The sequence below is a fragment of the Diadema setosum genome, chromosome 2 (genome assembly GCF_964275005.1).
Source record: "Diadema setosum chromosome 2, eeDiaSeto1, whole genome shotgun sequence".
NCBI classification, from domain to species: domain Eukaryota; kingdom Metazoa; phylum Echinodermata; class Echinoidea; order Diadematoida; family Diadematidae; genus Diadema; species Diadema setosum.
This window is the reverse complement of record NC_092686.1, coordinates 42,967,654-42,991,110: the sequence shown is the minus strand read 5'-3', so window position 1 is coordinate 42,991,110 and position 23,457 is coordinate 42,967,654. Positions and strand designations below refer to the sequence as shown.

The 23,457-nt window shown below is 38.5% G+C and overlaps 1 protein-coding gene across 1 annotated transcript in view; it reads left to right on the top strand.

The window, feature by feature from the left end:
* Positions 1-4,719, top strand: part of LOC140245303 (plexin-A4-like) — a 100,422-nt gene extending 95,703 nt beyond the window's left edge. Inside the window, exons 36-38 of the mRNA XM_072324890.1 lie at positions 417-557; positions 1,271-1,348; positions 4,690-4,719. Of these exons, the coding sequence (XP_072180991.1) occupies positions 417-557; positions 1,271-1,348; positions 4,690-4,719 (249 nt within the window). The remainder of the gene's footprint in view (positions 1-416; positions 558-1,270; positions 1,349-4,689) is intronic.
* The last annotated feature ends 18,738 nt before the right edge of the window (positions 4,720-23,457 follow it).

Here is a 23,457-nt window from a genome sequence, read left to right as displayed (position 1 = left end):
CATAATATTGATTGTGAAGTGATTTTGAAATAGTTAGGGGTGTCTGCATCGTTGTCATAATATTGATATTTCATGTGGCATAAAATAGTGCCAAAGTTAGATAGGCGAGTTTAAACAAATAATGCAAATTATCATAATATATAGAATCATTCACCGATAGCTAATACCTCCTATTTCATACACCCTCGCATCAAGTTTTAAGTGTTGAAAAGGCATAATTATGTGCAATCTGAAATTTTGATTAAATTTGCACCTTGAAGACAAATAACAATACCAATGCATTCGTGTTCAACTGGACAATCACTGGTCTGCCCAAAGTCTGGACATTGATTTGTCAACATGGATATTTTGATCACCAAAACTCTCCAAAGGTTTTGATGATGAACCCTCGCTCTGTTTCAATTTCCACACTGCAGGATTCCTCCCTGAATCGTGTCCTCTTTGTGAAAGATCTTCCTGGCTACATCAGAACCATCAGCGAGTATTATCGGAACATTGCCAGCCGATTTTCTCCAACAGACAGGGATATGCATGTGGAGTATGACAGAATTGGACAGGCATGTAGATTTATACTTGCTTGGTTTACTTACAAGCTGATTTTGTATATTTTTATTTTTTTTTTCATTTTTTTTTTTTTTTTGGGGGGGGGGGCAGTTCATGTATTGACTTTGGAAAGCTATGTGATAATGTCAATTTCTTGAAGCCATGCACCTCTGAAGGAAAATTATCATGTGGCAGCTGATAAGTTAGCTTGTTACCTTCATTCTGAATCCCAAAAAGTGGTAGTACCTTATGTAAGTGGGTATGAAAGTTATCATTGCATACCCTTTTTGTAGCCCAGCTTATGATAAAGTATGCACATTATCGGGAAGAATTTGTAGATAAAGAAATATGCCAATTTGAGAGAAAAAAAAACCAGGCCTTTTAGTCTTCTGAAATCTGATGGAAATTCAAGATTCTGATATCAAAGTTTAGCAATGTAGAGGCTTTTGAATATTCTGCAAGCATAAGAATGATACACAAATAACAGCAGCCTCAAATATGAGAGAATTTAGAAAAAAATAAATAAAACACAATAAATCGGTAAGAGAGACATGCAGCACCAAAACATAGAAATATTGTGTCTAGATCTTCCTTTCCATTGATTACTAGTTTCAGGACATCTGCAACAATCTTTTCAGAAGTTACTTCTCAGTAGAAGTGCTAGCCTATGAAAAAAACACTCTTGAATTAAAGAAAATTATTCATTCCATCTAAATCTAACCCTCAGGAATTCGCCGGTCTGTTCAGCCGAGTCGGCACTTTGAAGCAGCTGTATGAATTCACCTGTAACGACACAGCTGAACTAGTGAGTGGCTGCACGTGAAGCAATCTTGGGATTTGGGTTACCTCATCTCATTCATTCATGCAATCTCTGCCTAGAATAACAATTCAGAGGTATCACACAGCAGTGCTTGATATCATTTATTTCCATTTTAGCTTTTGTTGTGATAGTGATTATGAAGCACCCTTTTATTACCATAACCCTACCATCTCTAACTTTGCTAACCATTGCTAACTCAGCAATATTTATTATTGTTCCAAGAGTATCCCATCAATATTTTTTATATGTCATTGCTTTTTATAGTAATACAAATAACCAGCCTTCTGGATGGTGTGTAGGTTGGAGTTGTTGGATAATAATATCAGATTTGGTCAAAATATCCATTTTGTCATGCCTTTGAAATAACAAGAGAAAGTGATTAAAAAAAAGTAACCATTTCTTCGTCTTTGTTTTTATTTGTTTTTCATTTTTACGCTTAATATGTGTCTGTGTGTTTGTGTGTGTTGGTAACCTGTCTTCTAATTTGCCAGTTTGGGAAAGCTATGCAGCTCAAGTACATGTTGTTGCTGGGGCGACAAGACCTCATGTCTACGAAATATCAAATGTTCAGGAGAGCCCCAAAACATGGTGGCCAAAGCACTAGAGCTAATAGAAAAGCCTTTCCTTTGACATGCTGTGGTGGCTTCATTTTTGGAGTAAGACAATTGGGATTTGGACAGGACATCACTTAATCCATTATTTGACCATTAATCCAAAAAAGTCATATTCACCAAAATTTCAGATACAAGGTCTTGTCACCCCAGCGATGATGTACAGCTTGATATGTAGGCCCTATGTGTCACATCATGCTAATGTGCTCTACACTTTCATATCTAACGTTGATATCCATGAAAGAGAATATGTGCCCCTGCACCACAAAACGAACAAAAAGTCGCCAGATATAGATTTTTAGTTAAGAGCAGATTCTGAAGCTTCAAGCTTTAAAATGATGTATAACTCAAATCAAATGGGCTCTCCTAACCTGTCTTAAATATTCAAAAGAAAGCACACACTAGAAAACTGTGAACTAAGAGAAGAGGCTCTTATGTGCAGGGTCTAACCAAGCCATGCTAGCTGTGCAATGAATGGGACAAAAAACAGGATGAAAACCACTGGTTTAACCACAATGGAGGGATTATCAGATTAAACTGAAATTTGGCATGCTCTATTAACACATTCTGTCCATGATAAATGCCGACTTTCAAAGCAGTAGCATCATCCTTTCTTAAGTTATTAGAGTTGAAAGTGAAGGGTGTGTGCAGGGTTTTTTAAAGAAATGAAAGGGGGATTCTAAAGACACATGTAATCACACTATTCTAAAAAAAAGTGTTTGAGATAAACTGCTTAAAAATAAAACTTTCCTGTTCATTTTATGATACCAAACTTTAGCATAATGAAAAAGAAGACTTGCTCTTTCAGAAAATATGAAAAAGTCAAGATTGACCAAATTGACTCTTTTCACCTATTTTCAGTCCTCACACAAAATCAGTGCGTGCGACTTTTTGTTCGTTTTGTGAAACCAACAAAAAGTCGCCAGACATGGATTTTTAGGGAAGAGCAGATTCTGACATAACAAACTTTAAGCTTTATAAATGATGTATGACTCAATTCAAATGGACTCTCCTAACGTATCTTTATATTGGAAAGGAAGCACACACTCTGGAAAGTGTGTTTTGAGAAAAGAGGCTCTGAACTACAGGGTCTATTCAAGCACATAATCTTTACTAAGCTGTGCTAGCTGTGCGATTAATGAAAAAAAAAATGGGTTGTAAAGCACTAGAGCAACAACAGTGAAGGGGATTATCAGATTAAGCTGAAATTGAGCATGCTTCAACATTAACACATTATGTACGTGTAGATGATTAGTGCCGACTTTCAAAGCAGTAGCATGAATCTTTCCAAAGCTATTGGAATTGAAAGTGAAGAGTATGGACAGGGTTTTTACGAAATGAATAGAGGACTCTATGACAAACACGTAATCACACTATTCTACCAAAAGGAGTTTGAGAAAATTATGACAATTAGCTCAGAAATTGACCAGACATGATGGATAAATGCATTTATAACAGGTAATGTTAACCTATGCTGAGGGCCTTGGTGGAGGTGCACTATAATTCACTCATTTGCATTATGTGCACATGTCTTTCATGTAAATGTATTTTTTCATCAGTGTGTATGCATGACATGACAATTTTTCTTAACAACGATCACTCAGAGTGATTTTAAATATGACATTTCTACAGCATGGGTACCTGTATCACTTCAGTAATACTTGATATTTATTTTTCTATGTTAAGTAGGACTGATTTAGTTTTTCTTGTATGCTTTTCTTGATTTTTCTTTGGGCCACCAGATTTTACTTTTGGGCAAAAAGTTAGTGTGGAGCCCTGTGTATATATATTATATATACATATATATATATTATATATACATATATATATATATATATATATTATATATATACAAAAGCTGCATCGCTTTGGTGATCCCTCGCATTTATTCCAAAGTTGATTAACATCCTTGAGGTTTATGTCAGGTTAATGTGTGTGTGGCACACATACACACATGATAGCTTCTCACCACATGAGCAAAGAGAATTAAGGGTTTGGGACGAACACTGAACTAGGGCTTTCAATAGCTCAATCGGTAGAGCACCGGTCTAGTAATCCAGAGGTCTCGGGTTTGAACCCTTATGAAAACCCATTTTCTTTGCTGAAAGTTTTCACCATTGATTATTTGTTTGTGATCAGTTTTCCCTCTCTTTGTGATGTACATGTATATATATATATATATATATATATATATATATATATATATTCATTCATTCATTCATTCATGTTTTATTCCAAACAATATACATAGGCAATACAAACATCAAAATGATACTATACTCTTGTTAAACATGTAATGCGTCTTGTTTCATTAAGGACTTGATGAAATGAAAATTGAGGGGCTGCTAAAAAGCGAACTTGTATAGTGCAGTCCCCTCACTCGCGTTATATTACTACAATACATTTAAACATAGCTGTAATACAAAACTACAATACATGTACCGAGCAAGTTAATTATCGGAAGTATACACATTTCATTACATTGATGGTAACATAAGGCATATGCATGCATACGTGTATGTATGTATTTATTATATATATATATGTATACAGTTGTATATTATTTTTTATTTTTTATTTTTTATTTTTTTTTTTTGGGGGGGGAATGGCAAATGGATGATGCAAGCTGTTTATGATTGATGCGTGAGATCCAAATTCAAATTCAGATGCAGATTACTGCTAACCTTGTCCTTCCCATTCTTATCCCTTCCTTAGCTTGATTCCATCACAGAACTGATGCCATAATTCGCACCGGACAATCTTTGGGCAACACCTTGCAAAGAATTTCAAATCGTCATGATGGAATGAAATTAATGATTTCAGACAAGGAGGCTTTGAATATCAGGAGTTCTTATGGGGCTTTTTTTAGTGAATCAGTGACATGTATTAAATCATTATACCATTTCTGGACCAGTATTCTGCTTGATTTGTACATTTTTCTCATGAGATGAATCTTAATACATATGTATTTGGAAGACATTCCAACTTAGTTTTGTTTTATCATGTTTTATGTACCAAACATGTTTTAAGATGGAAACATTATTATAAACATTTACTATCAGATGATGATGATGTGTAATCAGAGGTAAAAGGGTAGAAACTTTCTTCAATGTAAAATCTGACAAAATTCTGACGTGGTTTGATTTTTATTTTGTGAAACATATCCCACTGTATATCATACTTTTCGTTCAGAGAAAGATCATAAATATTTTCTTTGAAGATACAGATTTGACCAATGTACATTAGTGTTAATTATGACAGATTTTAATGGTACATGTATATACTTTTAAGTAGATTTGATAACCAGAGTTGTGTCACATACGCACACACAGAATATGATTGATAGTCAACATTGCATCTTAAGATAGACTTTCAGAAAGTTGACTAAGTAATTGATCCATGAGGGGCTCATTGTTGGGTTTCAAAAAAGTTTGGTTCAAGTTCTTATACTGTAAGTGGCAATAGATGTGCAAAATGAGCACTGCTGATTGGTTGCTGCCTTGCTGTTGCCAAAGGAACATGACAAATCCAATGACTGTATAACATTCCTCACAGTAAATTTTTTAAAATTGTCTTTAATCTTGTACTCTCCTTATAATGCTAAATTTATGTGTAAATAAATAGTTTTTATCGGAGTTGGTTCTTTTAAGTCTCTATATCCATTGGGAAAAAGAAATATTTGTGAAAAATCTGGAACAGTGTTGTGTAATTTTCCTTGTGCAAAATGTTATTGGAGGGGTCAATATGGTTTAGTGGTGTGGTACATGTATGACCCTGTAAATTGTACTTGCACCACAGTGTGGTGAAAAAGAGAAAGTACTAGGTGTTTCAAAAAACATTTCCCACTTTTGATCATTAATTGTATTGATTTATATCTTTTGTATGTCTATCATGCCTATGTATCTATGTTACAACGCATACATGTGCTTTGTATATTATGTATGTGACCGGATATGCATGCAACAAAACAAATTTCCAGAAACGGACAATAAAATTGAATTGAATTGAATTGAATTGAATTGAATTGAATTGAATTAATAGTTCAAAAACTGTTCATCCGATAAAACTGTCATTGATATGAGTAATAGCTGATAGTGTACAATTTTGTTGGAGGTGATTTGAATGTGAAAGCATAAATCAGTTTCATTAAATCTAAGATTGATTTTGAAGTAAGGTTTCAGATTTTGGTCAAATTTTAACCCTCTGTACAAAAATTGAACTTTGGACAGGAACCAATGATGTGTATGTGAGTGTGTGCTGACAATGGCCCTGAACAATGGACATGCCTGAACCACCTGTTGACTAGGGGTCAGTCTCGCTCTCCCAGGCACATGAATGCTTAATCAATAATTCATGTGGATTGCCCTGGGCACTGCTAGTCTGAATTCATGCACGGTAAAGGGTAAATGCACATGGAAAAAGTAAGCACATGTTTCCATGTGCTTGCAAACACCACATTTCATTCCAGCTGGCAATCATTTTCAAATTTTGCTTCACATATCACTAAATTTGGCATATAAATAAGCATAAATGATCTAAAGTTCTTCATTTTAATACAACTGTCTACTAATAGTCTGACAAATTTGTCGCTCTTTCGATAAAAAGAGATCATTTTTGGTAAAGCGTTCAGCAGCATTTTTCATTGGGGCGATTTGTTTCACAGTAGATTTATTTAAGGCTCCATATACACAAATGTATACTCTAATTGATTTTCTTTGCTTCCTGTCACCATGTTTACGACAGAACAGAAGGTATTCATTGTAATTTCGTTTTTCAGAAGTAGGGAGAGCACTGTCGCGACTCAACGACAGTATCGGCAGGCGTTTCACTTTACGCAGATACTGCCAGAGGCTGAATAAAGACTAGTTGTGATAGTGGAATTTCTCATGAATAAATAATGAAGCATTCAAACCCTGGCTATTGTTCAGGACCATTGTCAGGGTGTTAACCACACACTCCCATACACACCCATTGACCCCTGTGCAAAGTGAAAGTTTGTACAGAGGGTTGAAAATAGAGCAAAATCTGGAACCTAACTATGAAATTAATCATGGGTTTCATGAAACTGATTCATGCTTTCATATTTAAACCACCTTCAACAAAATTGTACACTATTCACCTATCACTTATATCAATGACAGTGTTGTCTGATACATAGTTTTTGAATTATTAAGAATCAAAAGTGGGAAATGTTTTTTGAAACACCCGTGTACTATTTGAAAATAATTATGACTTATTTGCCATCAGTACTTTATTGCCATGCAAGTACTTTGCTAAATTTGTACTTATTGATGTTCATGTGTGTAACCGACCTACATTTTTCTTCATTCCTTTTCATATAAAGGCAAAAATAATGTTCAAATACACTTGTATATCTCCATGTTACACAGCTTTGGAAGTATGAAATAGAATTTCTATATTATAATGAAGTTAAATCCAGATTTTGAAGTATTGAGTGAAAATGATGAATATGATGCATAAAATATCATTCTATTCAGTAGATAAAAGGCATAAGCAAAAACTCCAGGAAGGAACACCTAAACATTATATAAAAAATGAGGGTTGCTATACCCGAGAATTGATACTAAATTTTGGCACAAGTATTTCTTCAGGTAGTGATTTGACAGGTATGCCCTTGCCATAATTATTTGTAGTTGAAATAATTGGTGTATGCATTTTTATCAAGAGAACACGATTGCTTTAAATGCAATGCTGTAACAAAGTGGACAGCAGTTAGTGGACAGCAGTTACATTGTGCTGTTTTGGCTCTTTGATATTGCTTAATTGGTGGTCTATTCTGACCCCTTCACATTGCCCACCATGTATATTTCTCTTCTGCTATTTGCCACATGACTTCTGAGGATGTAGACATTGACTGTAATGCACAAAAATGTACTGTTCATTCATGTTTGCCATTGGAAGATAGCTGCAAGCATTCCGTACATTGTATCTGTTTTTAGAATGCTGAAGATTTCGTGTCTTCGTATGTGTGACTGATTTTCATGAGCAAAGCTTTAGAGAAGACTTTTTCTCTCATCGTCCAATTTATTTTTCCTCATTGTTGCAGCTTGTGTGATACTGGTACAAGTTATAGAGTAGGCCTACTGCTTGCATATAATGTGGTTTATATTATCACAGGCTAATATAGACGTTATATTTTGACTTCCTTGCTTGGGTGTTTGCAGTAAATGCCCATCGTGAATCTGTGAAATGTTTATATAAAGTTTGCTTGTAAAGTGGTGAAATTCAGTTTGTGATAATGAACAACATTTCTGACACGCCCTCTACCCGGTATGCATATTCCAAATGATGTTCATTGCTCAACTTCAGCCAGCTTGCATTAGCTTGTTGTAGGTGCATGAAAAACAGATGGTTCATGCGTCTCCACTGAAGAATCCAAAACCAATCTATTCGCTGTCTTTAAAAAAAGAAATAGTATCGAAAGCATGCCAATATGTGCATATCATTTATTTGTATTGTGAGGAACATGTTGAGCGGGGGTTAGGCAGGATATTTGTGGCGAAGTTGGATAACATTTTTTTTTTCAACATATTGAAAGATCAGTGCAGATGTGAAATCGTGTGTGTGTGGGTTTTTGTTTAGTTTTTTAGTACGAATGCAGTCTGAATTATGAAACGATGGCATGATGGGATAATTGCTTGGGAGAAATGTGAACCCAAATGAAGAGTATTCAAGACCTATTGTGACTGATATTTCAGGGACAGAGCTGTCTTCATTGTCAACAGCTTGCCAGTCGAATACATTGTAGTGTGATACAGTGCAGGCACTGTATGCTGAACAGGAAACTTACAGGCGATAGAAAGAAAGCAGGGTTTAGCAAGTCGTAAAGAGATCAAACACTCCAAAAGACGTGAGAATAGACGTCAATGGTAAACTATCTTCATCACCTTGGTTTGCTCACTTTACCCTACATGATGACTGTGTTTGATTGGGCTTTGTGCTTTCTGTCATGTGATTCGAACGTAAAAAAATCTTATGAATGTTTGTCGATTAAAGGAATTGCATAGTATTGGTTGAGATTAGTATTCAGCTTTTGACTTTCTGCGAGATACATAGACACCACTTTATGTAATGTTAAAGCGCATAGAATTTTAAAAGAAATTCAAAATTTATTTGATGGAAATTGGTTTTGAAATGGCTGATATATCCTAAAACAAAGTGATCCTAATAAAAAGTGGGTCCCACCTTTTTCAAATGAAAACCAATTTTAGTCAAATATGCTTTCAATTCTTCTTAGAATTATATGCTCGTTCATATTTTTTATTAGGTTTCTCATCTAAAAAAAAAAATCATCTAAAAACATTGGAAACCTGAAGCCACGTCTGAACCAAAACTATACCATTCATTTAAGTTCTCGACAGACAAGACATTTTTCTGCCAAGGGCAAGTTTTATGTATGGACAGGTGTGCAAATCCATTGTACTCATTCAAAGTTTCCTCAGGAGACTCTCGAAGAGTAACCTCGTGTAACACAAATGGCTAGTATTGTTTGTCGTGATAAAAATTAAAATGATGCAACATGCAGATTTTAGGATATTGTATAGAGAGTAATATGTTGTTTTATGATGATTCCGAAGCAACATACTTGGGGTTGCAAGCCAAAACGGCAAGAAAGGGTAAACGACACACAAGATGTAAGAAACCAGTTTGCATTTAAAGCTATTCGAAGCTCGTATGTATCCCCAGAACTTTAAAAATTCAGTTGTTTGCTTTTGACAGGGTGTCAACAAGATTATTGTCTTAATTCTTTTATTACATATTTTTTTTTTTTACTTACATGCATATTTGACCAAAACAAACAAGCAAACAAAACAAACAAACATACATGTATGATATAAACATTTGTAAACGTACCAAGATGAGGGTGCCAGTTAACGTTTTTACAGGGTCGAGCTTTGTTATGACGTTTTCTATATGTTTTAGTTCTGAGAAAACAGAGTTTGGCGCTTATTTTCAGGTATCAGAAGGCTATTTTGTACACTGCATCATTCAGATACTGCAAGTTTGTTTTCCAACAAATAATTGTAGTGTAGAACTATACAATCTGAAGAACATGTTTATGCATGCGATGCATGTAATTTTATATAGTTTATATGAAAATAATGGAGGTGCCTAAATTGTGTCTGAAAGACATTTAGTCGGTCTGATTCATGAATTCACCTGGCGTTCAGTTGATTTGTCGTGCTTCCCATTTTGTATGAAAGAACAAGATAATGTAATTGTCGGAAAAATGTTTGAGTCCAATTTTACAACCATTCTAGATAAGTAAATAACAAAGATGACGATCCTGATAACATTTTGTAAACGTGAGTACAATGCTACGTTACAATATAGAAAGAGGCAACGCACCTTGGGCTGAAAACCATGTGATCATTATTTTTATCGTTATTTTATTACAAACATATCCACGTTTAAATGCATATTGTCTTATTGTATCCTGACGTGAATAGGACACAATCTTCGGACGTGATTGAGTTACATCTTAATGAAGGTCAGGTTTCATGAAGACTTTCAAGTTTATTGTCGCCACTCCCTCTGCTCGTGATTTACCACTTTGAGTTTATTTGGATTTCTTATTTTAGAAGGACCCTTATTGCATACCCTTTACAGGCAAGTTTATAGGGGTTGTATTTGGATCCATGATTTCTGTTCCGCAGAATACATTGCCAAAATTACAGTACGCATTCCCATCCTGGATAGTGATTTGTGTTTGGCCTAAATTATACATTATGTGAAAAAAGCAGATGTGAATCAGATTTCGTTAATAAAAATTGGACGCATTAGAGTGTTTGCCTTTTATACAATTCCGATGCAGTGAGTTGTGATTATTTTGATAAGTTTTCACTTCTTTTACTGCATCATAATTTGATGCAGTATAATTCAGTATCATACAGTGAATGATATGATAACTAGAGCACTCTGCCGGGGGACCCGATCGAGCACACGTACCCCCCAAACCCCCCCCCCCCACCCCATTTGGGGTCAAGAAACACAGCCAAGATCGTACACACAAGCAGACCCTGAAATATTTACCACTTCATGTATAAAGACGGAACAAGTGAGGATGCCATCCCAAAAACAATATGGTCAGTTTTACGGTAAAGGGTGTAACTTTCAATTTTTAGCCTTTTTGCCCACCCTGAACACATAGATTTACAGATCTCAAAGATTTTTTCCCCATGTGAGTCGCCTTATGAGTAGCCACCTTGGGTAGCATAATCAGCTCCAGGTATTGATGCGTTTTGTTTTGACAGTCACTATTATGTACCCTAAAAATGACCATTATTTTTGTTGCATTGAAATTTATGTAACATTTTTGAAATGTTAATCATTTTTCTACAGCCACTGCAGAGATCGATTTTTTTTTTTTTTTTTAATGATAAAAGTATAGTTGTATGGTCAATTGAAATGACCAAATTAGTTTGGTTGGTAGCTGGCCCTGTATTTTAGAATACTATGTCTTCAAATTTGAGGTTTCGGAGGCTTCATTTTTCGTCAAAAATTGTTAGCAAACTTCGTTGGACAGTAATGATCAGTGGATATGTTTTGGTTACTTTCAAATGCTGAAAATAGTAAGGTACAGCTAAACTTTAGACTTACATCAGAGTTTACTTGATTCTATGGCAATTTGAAATTTTGTGATGATTTTAATTGATAGAGTGAAATTTCTGTTAGCAGTTTTGAAGCCTCCGAAACAAAGTGTTTAGTCAAATGATATAGATAAGACAAGTGACCCAATCTATATGTCAAAATGTAGGATATGGGGCCCTAACCAAATAAACCAAAAATAGTTAAGATCCACCAAACTCTCTGAAAATAGGAGACATTATAAATTTTCCGTTAACACGTGAACCTCTGAAACATATTGAATCCTTCGAAACAGCAAAAACATCTAATTTGACATTTCTGATAAATTCTTTGAGTGTCCGCCCCAAATAATGCCATGAAATCATCAACAGACATGGACAGAAAAACAACAATAATTAAAACATTATGATACTGGAATAATTTTTTGAACCAATACACTTTTTAGAGAAAAAGTGGTTTAGAAGGCTTCAAAAGGATGTTGACACTGCATTTTTGTGATTTTCTCTAGACAAAATCAAATTAGATTTTTTGTTCACCCACCCAATGATCATTTATGACATATCTAAAGATATTTTATCACATTCAGTTTTCTAGCTGCTTTGTTTACTCACCAATGTAGATTTACAATACAATTTACCTATTTTTCCTAAACAGTGCAGACGTGTCATACATCACTCACCTCTTCATTCGGCAATGAAATACATGTATTGGCAGATGAGGATGTTGGCCCACAAATATGTTTAAACAATGTATATCAACCAAAAAAAAAAAAAAAAAAAAAAACCCTCAATTTACCCATCACTTTCTACATAACATACATGATTTTCATAAAAACATAAGCCATTCCGAATAAATTTTCCGGATGTTTCGGAGCTTCACCTTATGTTAACAGCATGTAAATGGAGTGTTTTGATTAATTCTAAGTCTATTAAATATCTATTTGGACTGAATCAGACTTGATTGTTCATCAAGCAAGGTGAAGATAGTTATTTAAATGTGTGAAAAATATTTATTTTGGAGGTTTTTTTTTCAAACAATGGAACAGGGTATATATTGTGAGTAATGAAAGTGACTTGCAGCTTGTGTGCATACCCACATCATGCAACAGTAGTGCAACAAAGTAAGTAGTTGTGGACACATCAATGTTCTTCAGTTGGATAACTCATTTTTACTCTTGAGAGAAGTTGAAGTGTTGTATACCATTTTTCTATCACTCTTTCGACTCGTCAGACTTAAAAAATGAAGACTAAATAATTACTTGATTATTTAGTATTAAATACTTTTTTTAAAGTAGAACTGAACAACTATTCCTGGCCTGAAGATTCGGGGACTGTAATAGATTGTTATTCAAAAGGGAAGCATACACAAAAATAAGAAATATATATCTTTTGAATTTAACGTTTTACCTTTTATGCATGATCAAAAGCAAATGCTGGAAAATATTTTTGGATTTTTTTCACTTTTGACTCACTACCATCTGAGTATAATAATTTCGAAGCACAATCTTGTACATGTCCATTTATACACCATTGACAAATCCATTCCATTGTTACTCACATGACATTTGTTTTTGCCATATTAAAATCTGACTTTTTCCGCTTTCCATTTCCTAACAAGTTCTTTAGCTTTCAACTCCAATAATTATTTGGAGGAAAGTAATCAATAAATTTGTGTTGGACAGAAAATGCTAACATCTTGCAGATTATCATTTCTGTCGTGTGACTTGCATCACAGGGTACTGTTTTTGGAATTTTGACATTTGATTACTTCATTCAGACGGGTTTTTATGTCAATCTATATGTCAGATCTGATGCATGCTAGGTGCAACACAATCTTGATACTACACTGTATGTATATTCTATTTTCCATATCTTGTCATGCTGGCAGTAACCCCTTGACTATTTTTTAGTAAACAAAATGTAACTTGTGTAACGAAGCATCTCTTCTCATACAGCCTGTATGTGTGAGACTCTGTGACATGTTTGTGGATGTAGTTCTTAGTGCAGTATATGGACAGTAATGGTTGGGATACTATTGTTTATAAATTCCATATCTCTACTTATAAATAACATGTTGCCATGGGGTACATGTAGTTTATACGGATGGGGTGACTGGAGAAATTATGTTCATGAAGAACAATATTGAAATGATAGCGATCTTTATAATCTGTTTAGTCCTGGCTTTTTTGGAAAAAGTTACAACCCCCTAACTGTATTTTGAAATTCAAAGGGTTAAAACTGTAGTCTGTGGGTTGATATTCTAAAACAAACACATCTGCTTTTGCTAAAAGGTTGTCATTTTTAGAAACAGTAAAAGTTCTGTAAGCAATTTCTCAATGTGTCACCTTCAGAAACAGGCCTCCTAGCTGTCACAGGAGTTACACAAACTGGAATTTTATACAATAGTTATATAAAAAAAGAAGCCTTTGAAGAATAAAAAAAAATAAAAGAGAAAATGATATGAAACAGAGGTGACTTCTATACTGCAGAAAAAGAAAGCAAAATTCTAACTATCATATGTTATATTGACCTACAACATTTGGTCAACATTTTTTGAATTCAAAATTCATACACAGTCATGAGTAGGGTATGTAGCTTTTCAACAGGCGATTCAAAAAGATGAATGGGATCTGAACCATTTCAATTTCTATCTCCATGATAATATCACCCATATATTGATTATTCCATCTCCATTTTTTTTTTCAGTTTGATGATGACCCTCACATGGAATGGCTGATCGGTGTTTAAGATTGCTGTTCTATGACCATGATCATTGCATTTGATAGTTACATTTTTATGAAGATATCAGGCATGATCCATAAGCAAAAGAATGTTTAAAAGCTTTTTTTCTCCCCTTTTTATATTTTACAACTTTGCTATAATTCAATCACATAGTCCATTTCCTATCCCATTCTCATCAATAGCTGAAACTGATTTCACATGTATTATATCTACAATTATGATGGGTGGTTTATGTCAATATACATCCAACAAATTGTCCTTATAAAATACAAATAAAACAAGAAAACATAATCTTTGCATTTAGTCAAGCTGCGGTTCTAATTCACTGAAAATAATTCTTTCTGCATTATGGTGAAAAGATTGACAAAATATTGCATACAGATGCGTGCAGCATACTCATGTTCTGCATTGCCAAAGTCATGAATATACACAAGGTTTTGCCATTATATGCTTGAAAATATACAAGTGAGCATGAAAATTAAAAATTATATTTTTCTTTGTCTCTTAATGTATGTTGGAAAGTCTTTTTTTTTCTGCATACAAATACATACTATTTTACATGTTACAACTTTGTTACAACTTTGTTAGTTATTTGGAAACAATCAGCTCCATTAATGTACTTCATATCACATTAAAATTGAGCATTTTTGCATGTTAACAGTTACGATGAAGCCTCCGAAACAAGTGTTGATGATAACTTTAAGCCGCCAAAAAAAAAAGATGTTCCTCATCAGTGTACCTTTATTGCTACTGTTGCAGTGTCCTTTAGAATCATATTGCCACATGTAATGTAAAAAATTGGAACTGAGCATCGCTCAAAGTGTACACAGTTTGTTATTCACTTTTGTGGAAGCCAATTAATTTTCTAATAATAAGTATGAAGAGTAAACATTATGCACTGCCATAAAATGTATCTGTATACTGTTATTCTCATGTCATTGATGCCATGTTGTTATTCTAGCATGTTGTGATAGTTGCTTGCTGTAGTTTTATTATTTTAAGTGAATACAGGACTAGAATTTGGTGTTAACAGTTTTGAAGCCTCCGAACACACACTAGTTTGTTAACTGAAGCCTCTGAAACACACAAGTCTGAAAATTTCAATTTTGTCAAAAATAATCGAATTTCTTTGGGATTTGGATTGATAAATGTTTGTTACCAAGAGATAATGTGCGGCTATATTTAGAGTGGCTCTTGCTTCTAGAACATTCTTTTAACTTAAAAATAGCTTGTCAGGCACCATTTTTACCTTGGAATTTGAAGTTCACAGAAAAATAATTGCAAGAGCGAATATCTGTCGGGGGAAAAGTGTTTTGATGTTTCAAATATATGTTTACAGCAAATGAAAAGTTGCATTATATCCACCATTTATTTTCATTTGGTTGTTGTGGGTGACCAAAACATTCATGTTGTTTTTACCAAAATTTATCTAAAATTCCATAATAGTCGCTTTATTTTTCATATTTAGCCTAAGAATTAAGCACTGGAATGACAAAATATTGAAAATGTAGACACTCCTGTATAAAATAAAAATGGAAACAAAAGTTTAATTTTTGACCCTTGCCACATCAAAGTTACACCCTTTACTGTAAAACTGATCATATAGGCATTTTCATTTCACTATTATTAATGCACCTTTTTGCCAAATTTGAGGAAAATCTGATAAGATCGAACTGTGGCTCATAGAGCGCACACAAGAAATGTGACATGGCATAAAAGTTGGAACACTGAGGGCGCCGTCACCACAAACTGTTGTGTCTTTCATGTAGAATGACCACCCATACATCTCCTTAGCAAGTCTGAATAAAATCCGTTGAGTAACAATCAAGTTATTGCATAAATAAGCACTTTTGCAAATTTTGACATGATCAGGATGACATTTGACCCTGTAAAAGGTGGAACAGTGAGGGCAGCATTATCAATCGTTATTATGTATAGGCCTCACGTTGTTTTTCCAGGCTCCCATAGAAACGTGTGTTAAATGCAGCATATTCCATAAATCATGAAAAAAATCAATCGAAAATGTAGATTTTTTTTTTTTTAATTGAAGCAGATCAAGGGAAATTTTTTCTGCTTTCAAGCAAACAACATATTTTTGGATGTTTTCCAGCTCTAAAAAAAAAGTTAAGAGCCTCCATATGAGACTAGTCATCCAGTCACTCTCAAAAATGATAAAAAATAGCAAATTACCTCATTTATATCAATAAAAATTAATTAAAAATACAAAAAACCCTGATTCATTCACTTCTTCATAGCCTGCTGAAGCTCCTGTTCTAAGCCGCTGTCAAACACTATCAAAGGTGGCAATTTTCCACTTGACTTGATTTTTAATGATTTTTTTTTGGTAAAAAATAACATTACCTCATCTTTGTACTGCCTTCCCTGTAGGCAATGCACAAGTTTTGATTAGGAGCATGAGGCCTATAAAGCAGTCAAGTGCTTCCAAACACTTTTGTTAACGCTGTCATCTTGTAGAGATATAAATTTCGACTTCAATTATATGAAACTTTCTACATTTCATGCTTGTTTTCAGCAGAGTGGACCCCATCAAGCTACGATGCACCATGTACTGAAATCCAATCAATGCACCCTTACTGGCATTATACCTTGGGTTTGGTGAAATTGGATGTAGGGCCCATATAGACAATAATTCATGGCATTCATTCAGTCCAATTTGAAGGTTTAAATGATGGATAGGCCCTACCCTGAAAACCTCCCAAAATATCAAAATAATTATTCAAATAGTCATAACACATTTCAAGGTAAATATTTAAGTTCAATGAGCAAAAAAGGGAAGTTCAATTTCACTGTTCCATGGAGCATTTGAGCCCACCACCAGGCCAGATGATGTACTTTAACAATATAAATAAATGTAAAACTCAATATAGGTAGGGATTAGAGTTCGCAGAGGCTAGTATGAAGGATAGAATGGGATGGGCTGGGAAATGGGGGGGGGGGGGGTGGGGTGGACATGCCTACAGAATGGCCCTACATGACTGAGGGCAACAACAGAGAGCATGAGTTCAGATCTCCCTCAGATCCAAGACCAGAATATTGATTATTGTGTAGACCAACCTTCAACACAATAATATCTATAATATCTATCGCCAGTGTTGTTAATGATTATCAATGTTACAAGTCAAGCTTGTTATATAGCGCCACCTCTCGGTGACTGTAGCGTTACTGTCTGCTACACACTGCTGGGTATCTGGTCTGAAGCTGGGTTCCATTAAATGCCTTCAAGGTGACTGTTTACTCGGAAACTCGATTTGTGTCTGCTTCTCATTTACGTGGTGGCAGCTCTGGAAACGTTACCTACTCCTGAGGATTTGTTTTCACCTGCACAAGCAGACGTTAAGCTTGCTGAGCTCCAAATCGGCCAACGATCCAGAGTTGGTGTAAGTTCCTTGTTTTTCTCTTACATTACGGTCCCACCTATAGGCTTTAGTGATGGCCTCAGCTCCAAGAGCACCCAAGCAATGGTGTCTCACCAAACGTGAAACAGTCAATTCATTCGAAAATTGGCGACAAAACTTAGTGTACACTCTCACCCTAGACTCAAATTTTGCGCCGTTCCTAGATGATGATTGCTCATGGGCTCAAAAATCTAAATCTTGCCCACTCCGTGGCTTTGTTGATGACCCAGAAAGCGTCCCGACTGGGTCTCGAAAATCAGCACACCAGAAAGCCAGTATGCTTGAGCTTATGCTCGGACAGATTGCTAATTATTGTCCCATTATCTCACGCAATTCCATAGTCAAGACTTCCACCTCCCTCAACGATATTTGGGGGAAGATCAGGCTTCATTATGGGTTTCAAAGTACCGGCGCTCACTTTCTTGATTTCAGTGACATCAAACTAGAGCCGGATGAGCGTCCTGAGGACCTCTACCAAAGGGTGGTGGCCTTTATCGAAGACAACCTGCTCACATCCGCAGGTGGCATAACTCACCATGGTAAGCGTGTTAGCGAAGATGAGGAGCTTACTCCCACGTTGGAAAACCTTATCGTCCTCACTTGGCTCCAACTCATTCATTCAGATCTTCCTCGCCTGGTCAAGCAGCGCTACGGGACAGAATTGCGCTCTCGTACCCTAGCTTCACTGAAACCCGAAATCTCTCAGGCATTAGATAGTCTTTTGGATGAAATCCACACCACAGAGAGTTCTCGTGCTATGCGCACCCTGACCTCCCCTTCCCCGCGCCCTGTAGGCCTACGCCCCCAGCGTGCTCCAATGCCCCGCAGTCGCCGCAATCTGCAGACTCGCACCCCCCAGCGCAACAGTAAATACTGTCCTCTCTGTCGTGAAGCGCGCCGGCCAGACACTCATTATTTAAGTGAGTGTACGTACTTACCCGAAGCAGACAGGCGATTCATTGCTAAGGCCCGCCAGGTTGCACATATTTTAGAGTCTGATGATGAGATTGATGATTTGTGCCAAGTTGAACAGGTCCACCTGTCTGAGCCTGTCCCTCTGAAGGATGATACGGCTACCAGCGACTCTTCATCGGCCCTCAGAGTCCAGGTCCGTCAGTCTCCATATTTTGATGCGTTTTGCGGGCACCAGGTCGTTCGCATCACTGTCGACAGTGGTGCTACTGGTAACATGATCAGAGCTTCTACTGTCCAGTCCCTCCAGGGTGTCATAAAACCCAGCTCGCAGTCTGCTCATCAAGCCGATGGGTCTTCCCCCCTTGATGTTGTTGGGGAGACCACTCTGTCCTTCACTCGTGACGGCAAGTCATTCGTGTTTGAGGGTTTGGTCATTGATAATCTTGATGTAGAAGTACTCGCAGGTACCCCATTCATGGAGCACAATGATGTGTCGGTTCGTCCTGCTAAACGCCAGGTGTGTGTGGGTGATGACATGATCATTTCATATGGTTCTCGCAGGCCTTCGGACAATGCGACACATGCAGTTCGCCGTGCTCATGTCCTTCGTGCCCCATCTCAGTCTACTGTGCTTTTGCCTGGTGAATTCGTCGAGCTGTCAGTTCCTGATGAGCTACTGTCTCATGACACACTTGCCCTTGAGCCCAGGATTGTCCCTCAGAAAGGTGTTCCCCCAACTGATCCATCTTGGCCTGAACCGTGCATGGTCTCCAGTGTAGCAGGCAAAGTGCGTATCCCTAATCTTACGCCTCAACCCCGCCTGATCCGTAAACATGAACATTTCTGCCAGGTCCGTCCGGTCTACGTTCCTTCAGAGCCTCAGTCTGATGACCTCCCCCGTGTACCCGATAGGCCCGTGCCCAGTGGTGTCTCACGTGATACTGAGCATCGTTTTTCTGACCCAATATTGCTCGATCCTGATTGCATTATCCCCATTGGTACGAAACATGACTTTCAGTCTCTCCATGCGGAGTTCGATGATGTTTTTGACCCTGCCTTCACTGGGTATAATGGTGCTGTTGGCCCGTTTGAGGCCGTTGTCAACATGGGCCCGGTTCAGCCTCCCCAACGCAAGGGTCGCTTGCCACTTTACTCCCGTAACTCTTTGGTTGATCTCCAAGAGAAATTTGATGAACTAGAACAACAGGGTGTCTTTGCTCGCCCAGAAGATGTGGGCATCTCTGTTGAGTACCTGAATCCATCCTTCCTTGTGAAGAAGGCCAACGGCGGCTTCCGCCTTGTTACAGCTTTTGCCGATGTAGGCCGTTATGCCAAGCCTCAGCCCTCCCTTATGCCTGATGTGGATTCCACCCTCAGAAAAATTGGTCAATGGAAACATCTCATTGCCACAGATCTCACCAATGCTTTTTATCAAATTCCCCTGTCCAAGGCCTCGATGAAGTATTGTGGTGTTGCAACCCCCTATCGTGGAGTCCGTGTGTATACACGCTGTGCCATGGGCATGCCAGGCTCAGAAACTGCTCTTGAAGAGCTGATGTGTCGCGTGCTTGGGGATCTACTTGTGGAAGGTATTGTTGTGAAACTTGCAGACGACTTGTTCATTGGTGGTGATACCCCCGAGGAGCTCCTCCAGAATTGGTCACGTGTCCTGCATGCCCTCCGAAAGTCAGGCCTTCATCTTTTAGCCCGTAAGACTGTGATTTGCCCAAAGTCTACCACGGTCCTGGGCTGGATCTGGTCCCAAGGGACCCTACAAGCGAACCCTCATCGCATTGCGGCGCTTGCCTCATGCCCCCCTCCTACTACTGTGAAAGGAATGCGTTCCTTCATTGGGGCATATAAGATGCTCGCCCGTGTTCTCCCACATTGCGCTATCTTCCTCACACCACTGGACGCCGCAATTGCTGGTGGTCAGTCGAGTGATCGCATTGATTGGTCCGATGACCTGCGTTCATTTTTCAAGACCGCTCAGGAAGCCTTAGCCTCCCCCCGTGCCATTACCCTTCCCCGACCATCCGACCAGCTTTGGATTGTTACTGATGGTGCTGTCAAAGATCATGGTATTGGTGCCACATTGTACATAACACGACAAGGAAAGCCACAGGTAGCTGGTTTCTTTAGCTCCAAACTTCGTGATCGGCAGGTTACTTGGCTCCCATGTGAGATAGAGGCCCTTTCTATTGCAGCATCCTGCAAGTATTTCAGCCCGTACATTGTGCAGTCCAAGCACCGGCCATGCATTCTCACAGATAGCAAGCCCTGTGTACAGGCTTTTGAAAAACTCTGTCGTGGTGAGTTCTCTGCCAGCCCACGTGTGTCAACCTTCCTGTCCACAGTTAGCCGGTTCCAATGTGCCGTGCTCCATCTGGCTGGATCCGCCAATGTTCCGTCAGATTTTGCTAGCAGGAATGCCCCAGAGTGCACTGATTCCTCTTGTCAGGTATGCCTCTTCATTCGTCAGACAGAGGATTCTGTTGTTCACAGAGTGTCCCCTACGGACGTGCTCACAGGGAAGCAGAAGTTACCCTTCACTTCCCGTCCAGCGTGGGTCAGCATACAATCTGAGTGCCCAGACTTGCGACGCACTCATGCTCACCTTCTCCAGGGCACCCGACCTTCTAAGAAACTGACCAATATCAAAGACGTCAAACGCTATCTCCGTGTTGCTACCATAGCTAGAGATGGGCTGTTGGTTGTCCGCCGTGAACAGGCTCTCCTGTCACCTCGCGAGTGCATCATCATCCCCCGTAGCGTTCTTGATGGCCTGCTTACTTCACTCCATCTCCAACTTGATCATCCCACCCACCACCAACTCAAGACCGTTGTCAACCGGCATTTTTTTGCCTTGGACATGGACTCTGCCATCACACGTGTCACCGACACTTGCCATCAGTGTGCATCCCTGCGGAATGCTCCACACACGGTTGTCCCTCAGACCACTGGCGATCCCCCCGCAGCCGTGGGTACATCGTTCGCCGCTGATGTCATCAAGCGCTCGAAACAACTGATTTTACTTCTCCGCGAATGTGTCACTTCCTACACCGCCACTTGTTTCCTTCCAGATGAGCGCAGAGATACTCTTCGCGATACCTTGATCCGTCTCTGTGTGGAACTTCGCCCGCTCGATGGGCCCCCTGCTGTCATCCGCACCGACCCCGCCCCTGGTTTCGCCTCCTTACAAGATGATGCCCTGCTCGCCCAGTTTCACCTTTCCATTGAAGTAGGTCATGCCAAAAATCCCAATAAGAACCCGGTTGCTGAGAAGGCCATTCGTGAACTCGAAGATGAAATCCTGCGGCATGAGCCCTCCGGAGGACCACTGACATCCTTGTCCCTGTCCCTCGCCACTGCCCGTCTCAATAGCCGTCTTCGCTCGCGTGGCCTTTCTGCACGTGAAATGTGGACTCAGCGCGACCAATTCACGCACAGCCAAATTCCACTGTCGGATGCAGACCTCATCTCTTCACAACATGAACAGCGCCTTTCGAACCATCCCCACAGCGAGCGTTCCAAGGCTCCCTCCCGCATCCTCCCCAATGATGACCCTCTCGCAGTTGGGGACCTTGTTTATCTCCGGTCAGATCGCAGCAAGTCCTCCGCACGCCCTCGATACCTTGTAACATCAATAGATGGCAAGTGGTGTAACATTCGCAAATTCATTGGCTCTCAGCTCAGAAAATCGTCATATCGTGTAAAGACATCGCAATGCATGAGGGTCCCTGTTCCCCTTGTGGCTCCTCCCCAGCACCAGATGTCCGACGAAGATGAGACAGACTTGCTTTCCCCAGATGACGAGCGAGTTTTGCTCCCCCCGGACACCTGCAGAGACATTCCACAGGAACTCTCATTGCCTCCTGGGCCAGATGTCCCGTGTGTCCCCCTGCAGGAGCCCCCTCCTGAAGCCCCCCTTCCCCCTCTGCCCCAGGAACCTGCCCCCACTGTTCCGACTATTAACGGTCCAGGTTGTCCCCCCACCCATTTGACCCCCACTGGGCGCCCTCAGCGCTCCCGACGCCTCCCACCTAGGTTTGATGATTATTTGATGTATTAATCAATGATATACAATGTACATGTATTTTGTTTTCTGTGCGAACTGTTGGCTACCTCAGATTAATGCCCCCCCCCTCACTCACTGTGTATCCTTACAATGTACCTCTCTTATAGCCATGTTATTCTGGTGCCACATATGTTATTTCATTTCCCCCATCTGGTTTATTACATTATGTCCCTTAACATAACCTTTTTTCTGAGGTGCCCCAAACGGGCGTTTTTTGTTTTTCTTTTAAGCTGTACTTGTATCATGTTTATTCTTCATTTCTACCAATCCGTCCTTGTATGACATCCTTGTTTATCTTTATTGTCTCTCACCTAGCTGTCTTGGTATGTTCTGCGTATAATTTAGTTGTGGATATGTTCTATAGGTGTATTTTTTTTCAGTCACCCCGCTTATGTCTCAGTGATTTGCCCCTTTGTGCTGTGTATAACATATGATGCTTATATCCTTAGTGGGTGCATACGCCTTCTTGTTTCTGAGTGTATGTAATACCAGGTTTATTATCACATACCCTTATCTTCTTAATATTTCCCAGTTACCTTTATATATTTACTTCTCTGGTGTCTGTTTGGTGCCTGTCCCTAATTGCACCTTTACTCGTACATATCAATGTTTTCTGCTACGTGCATATGTAATTCTATTTTCATATAGATATGTGTATTTCCTGTGTCCCCACATGAACATTTTGTACATCATTTCATATTTTTGTTTATACTGTGTAAGTCTA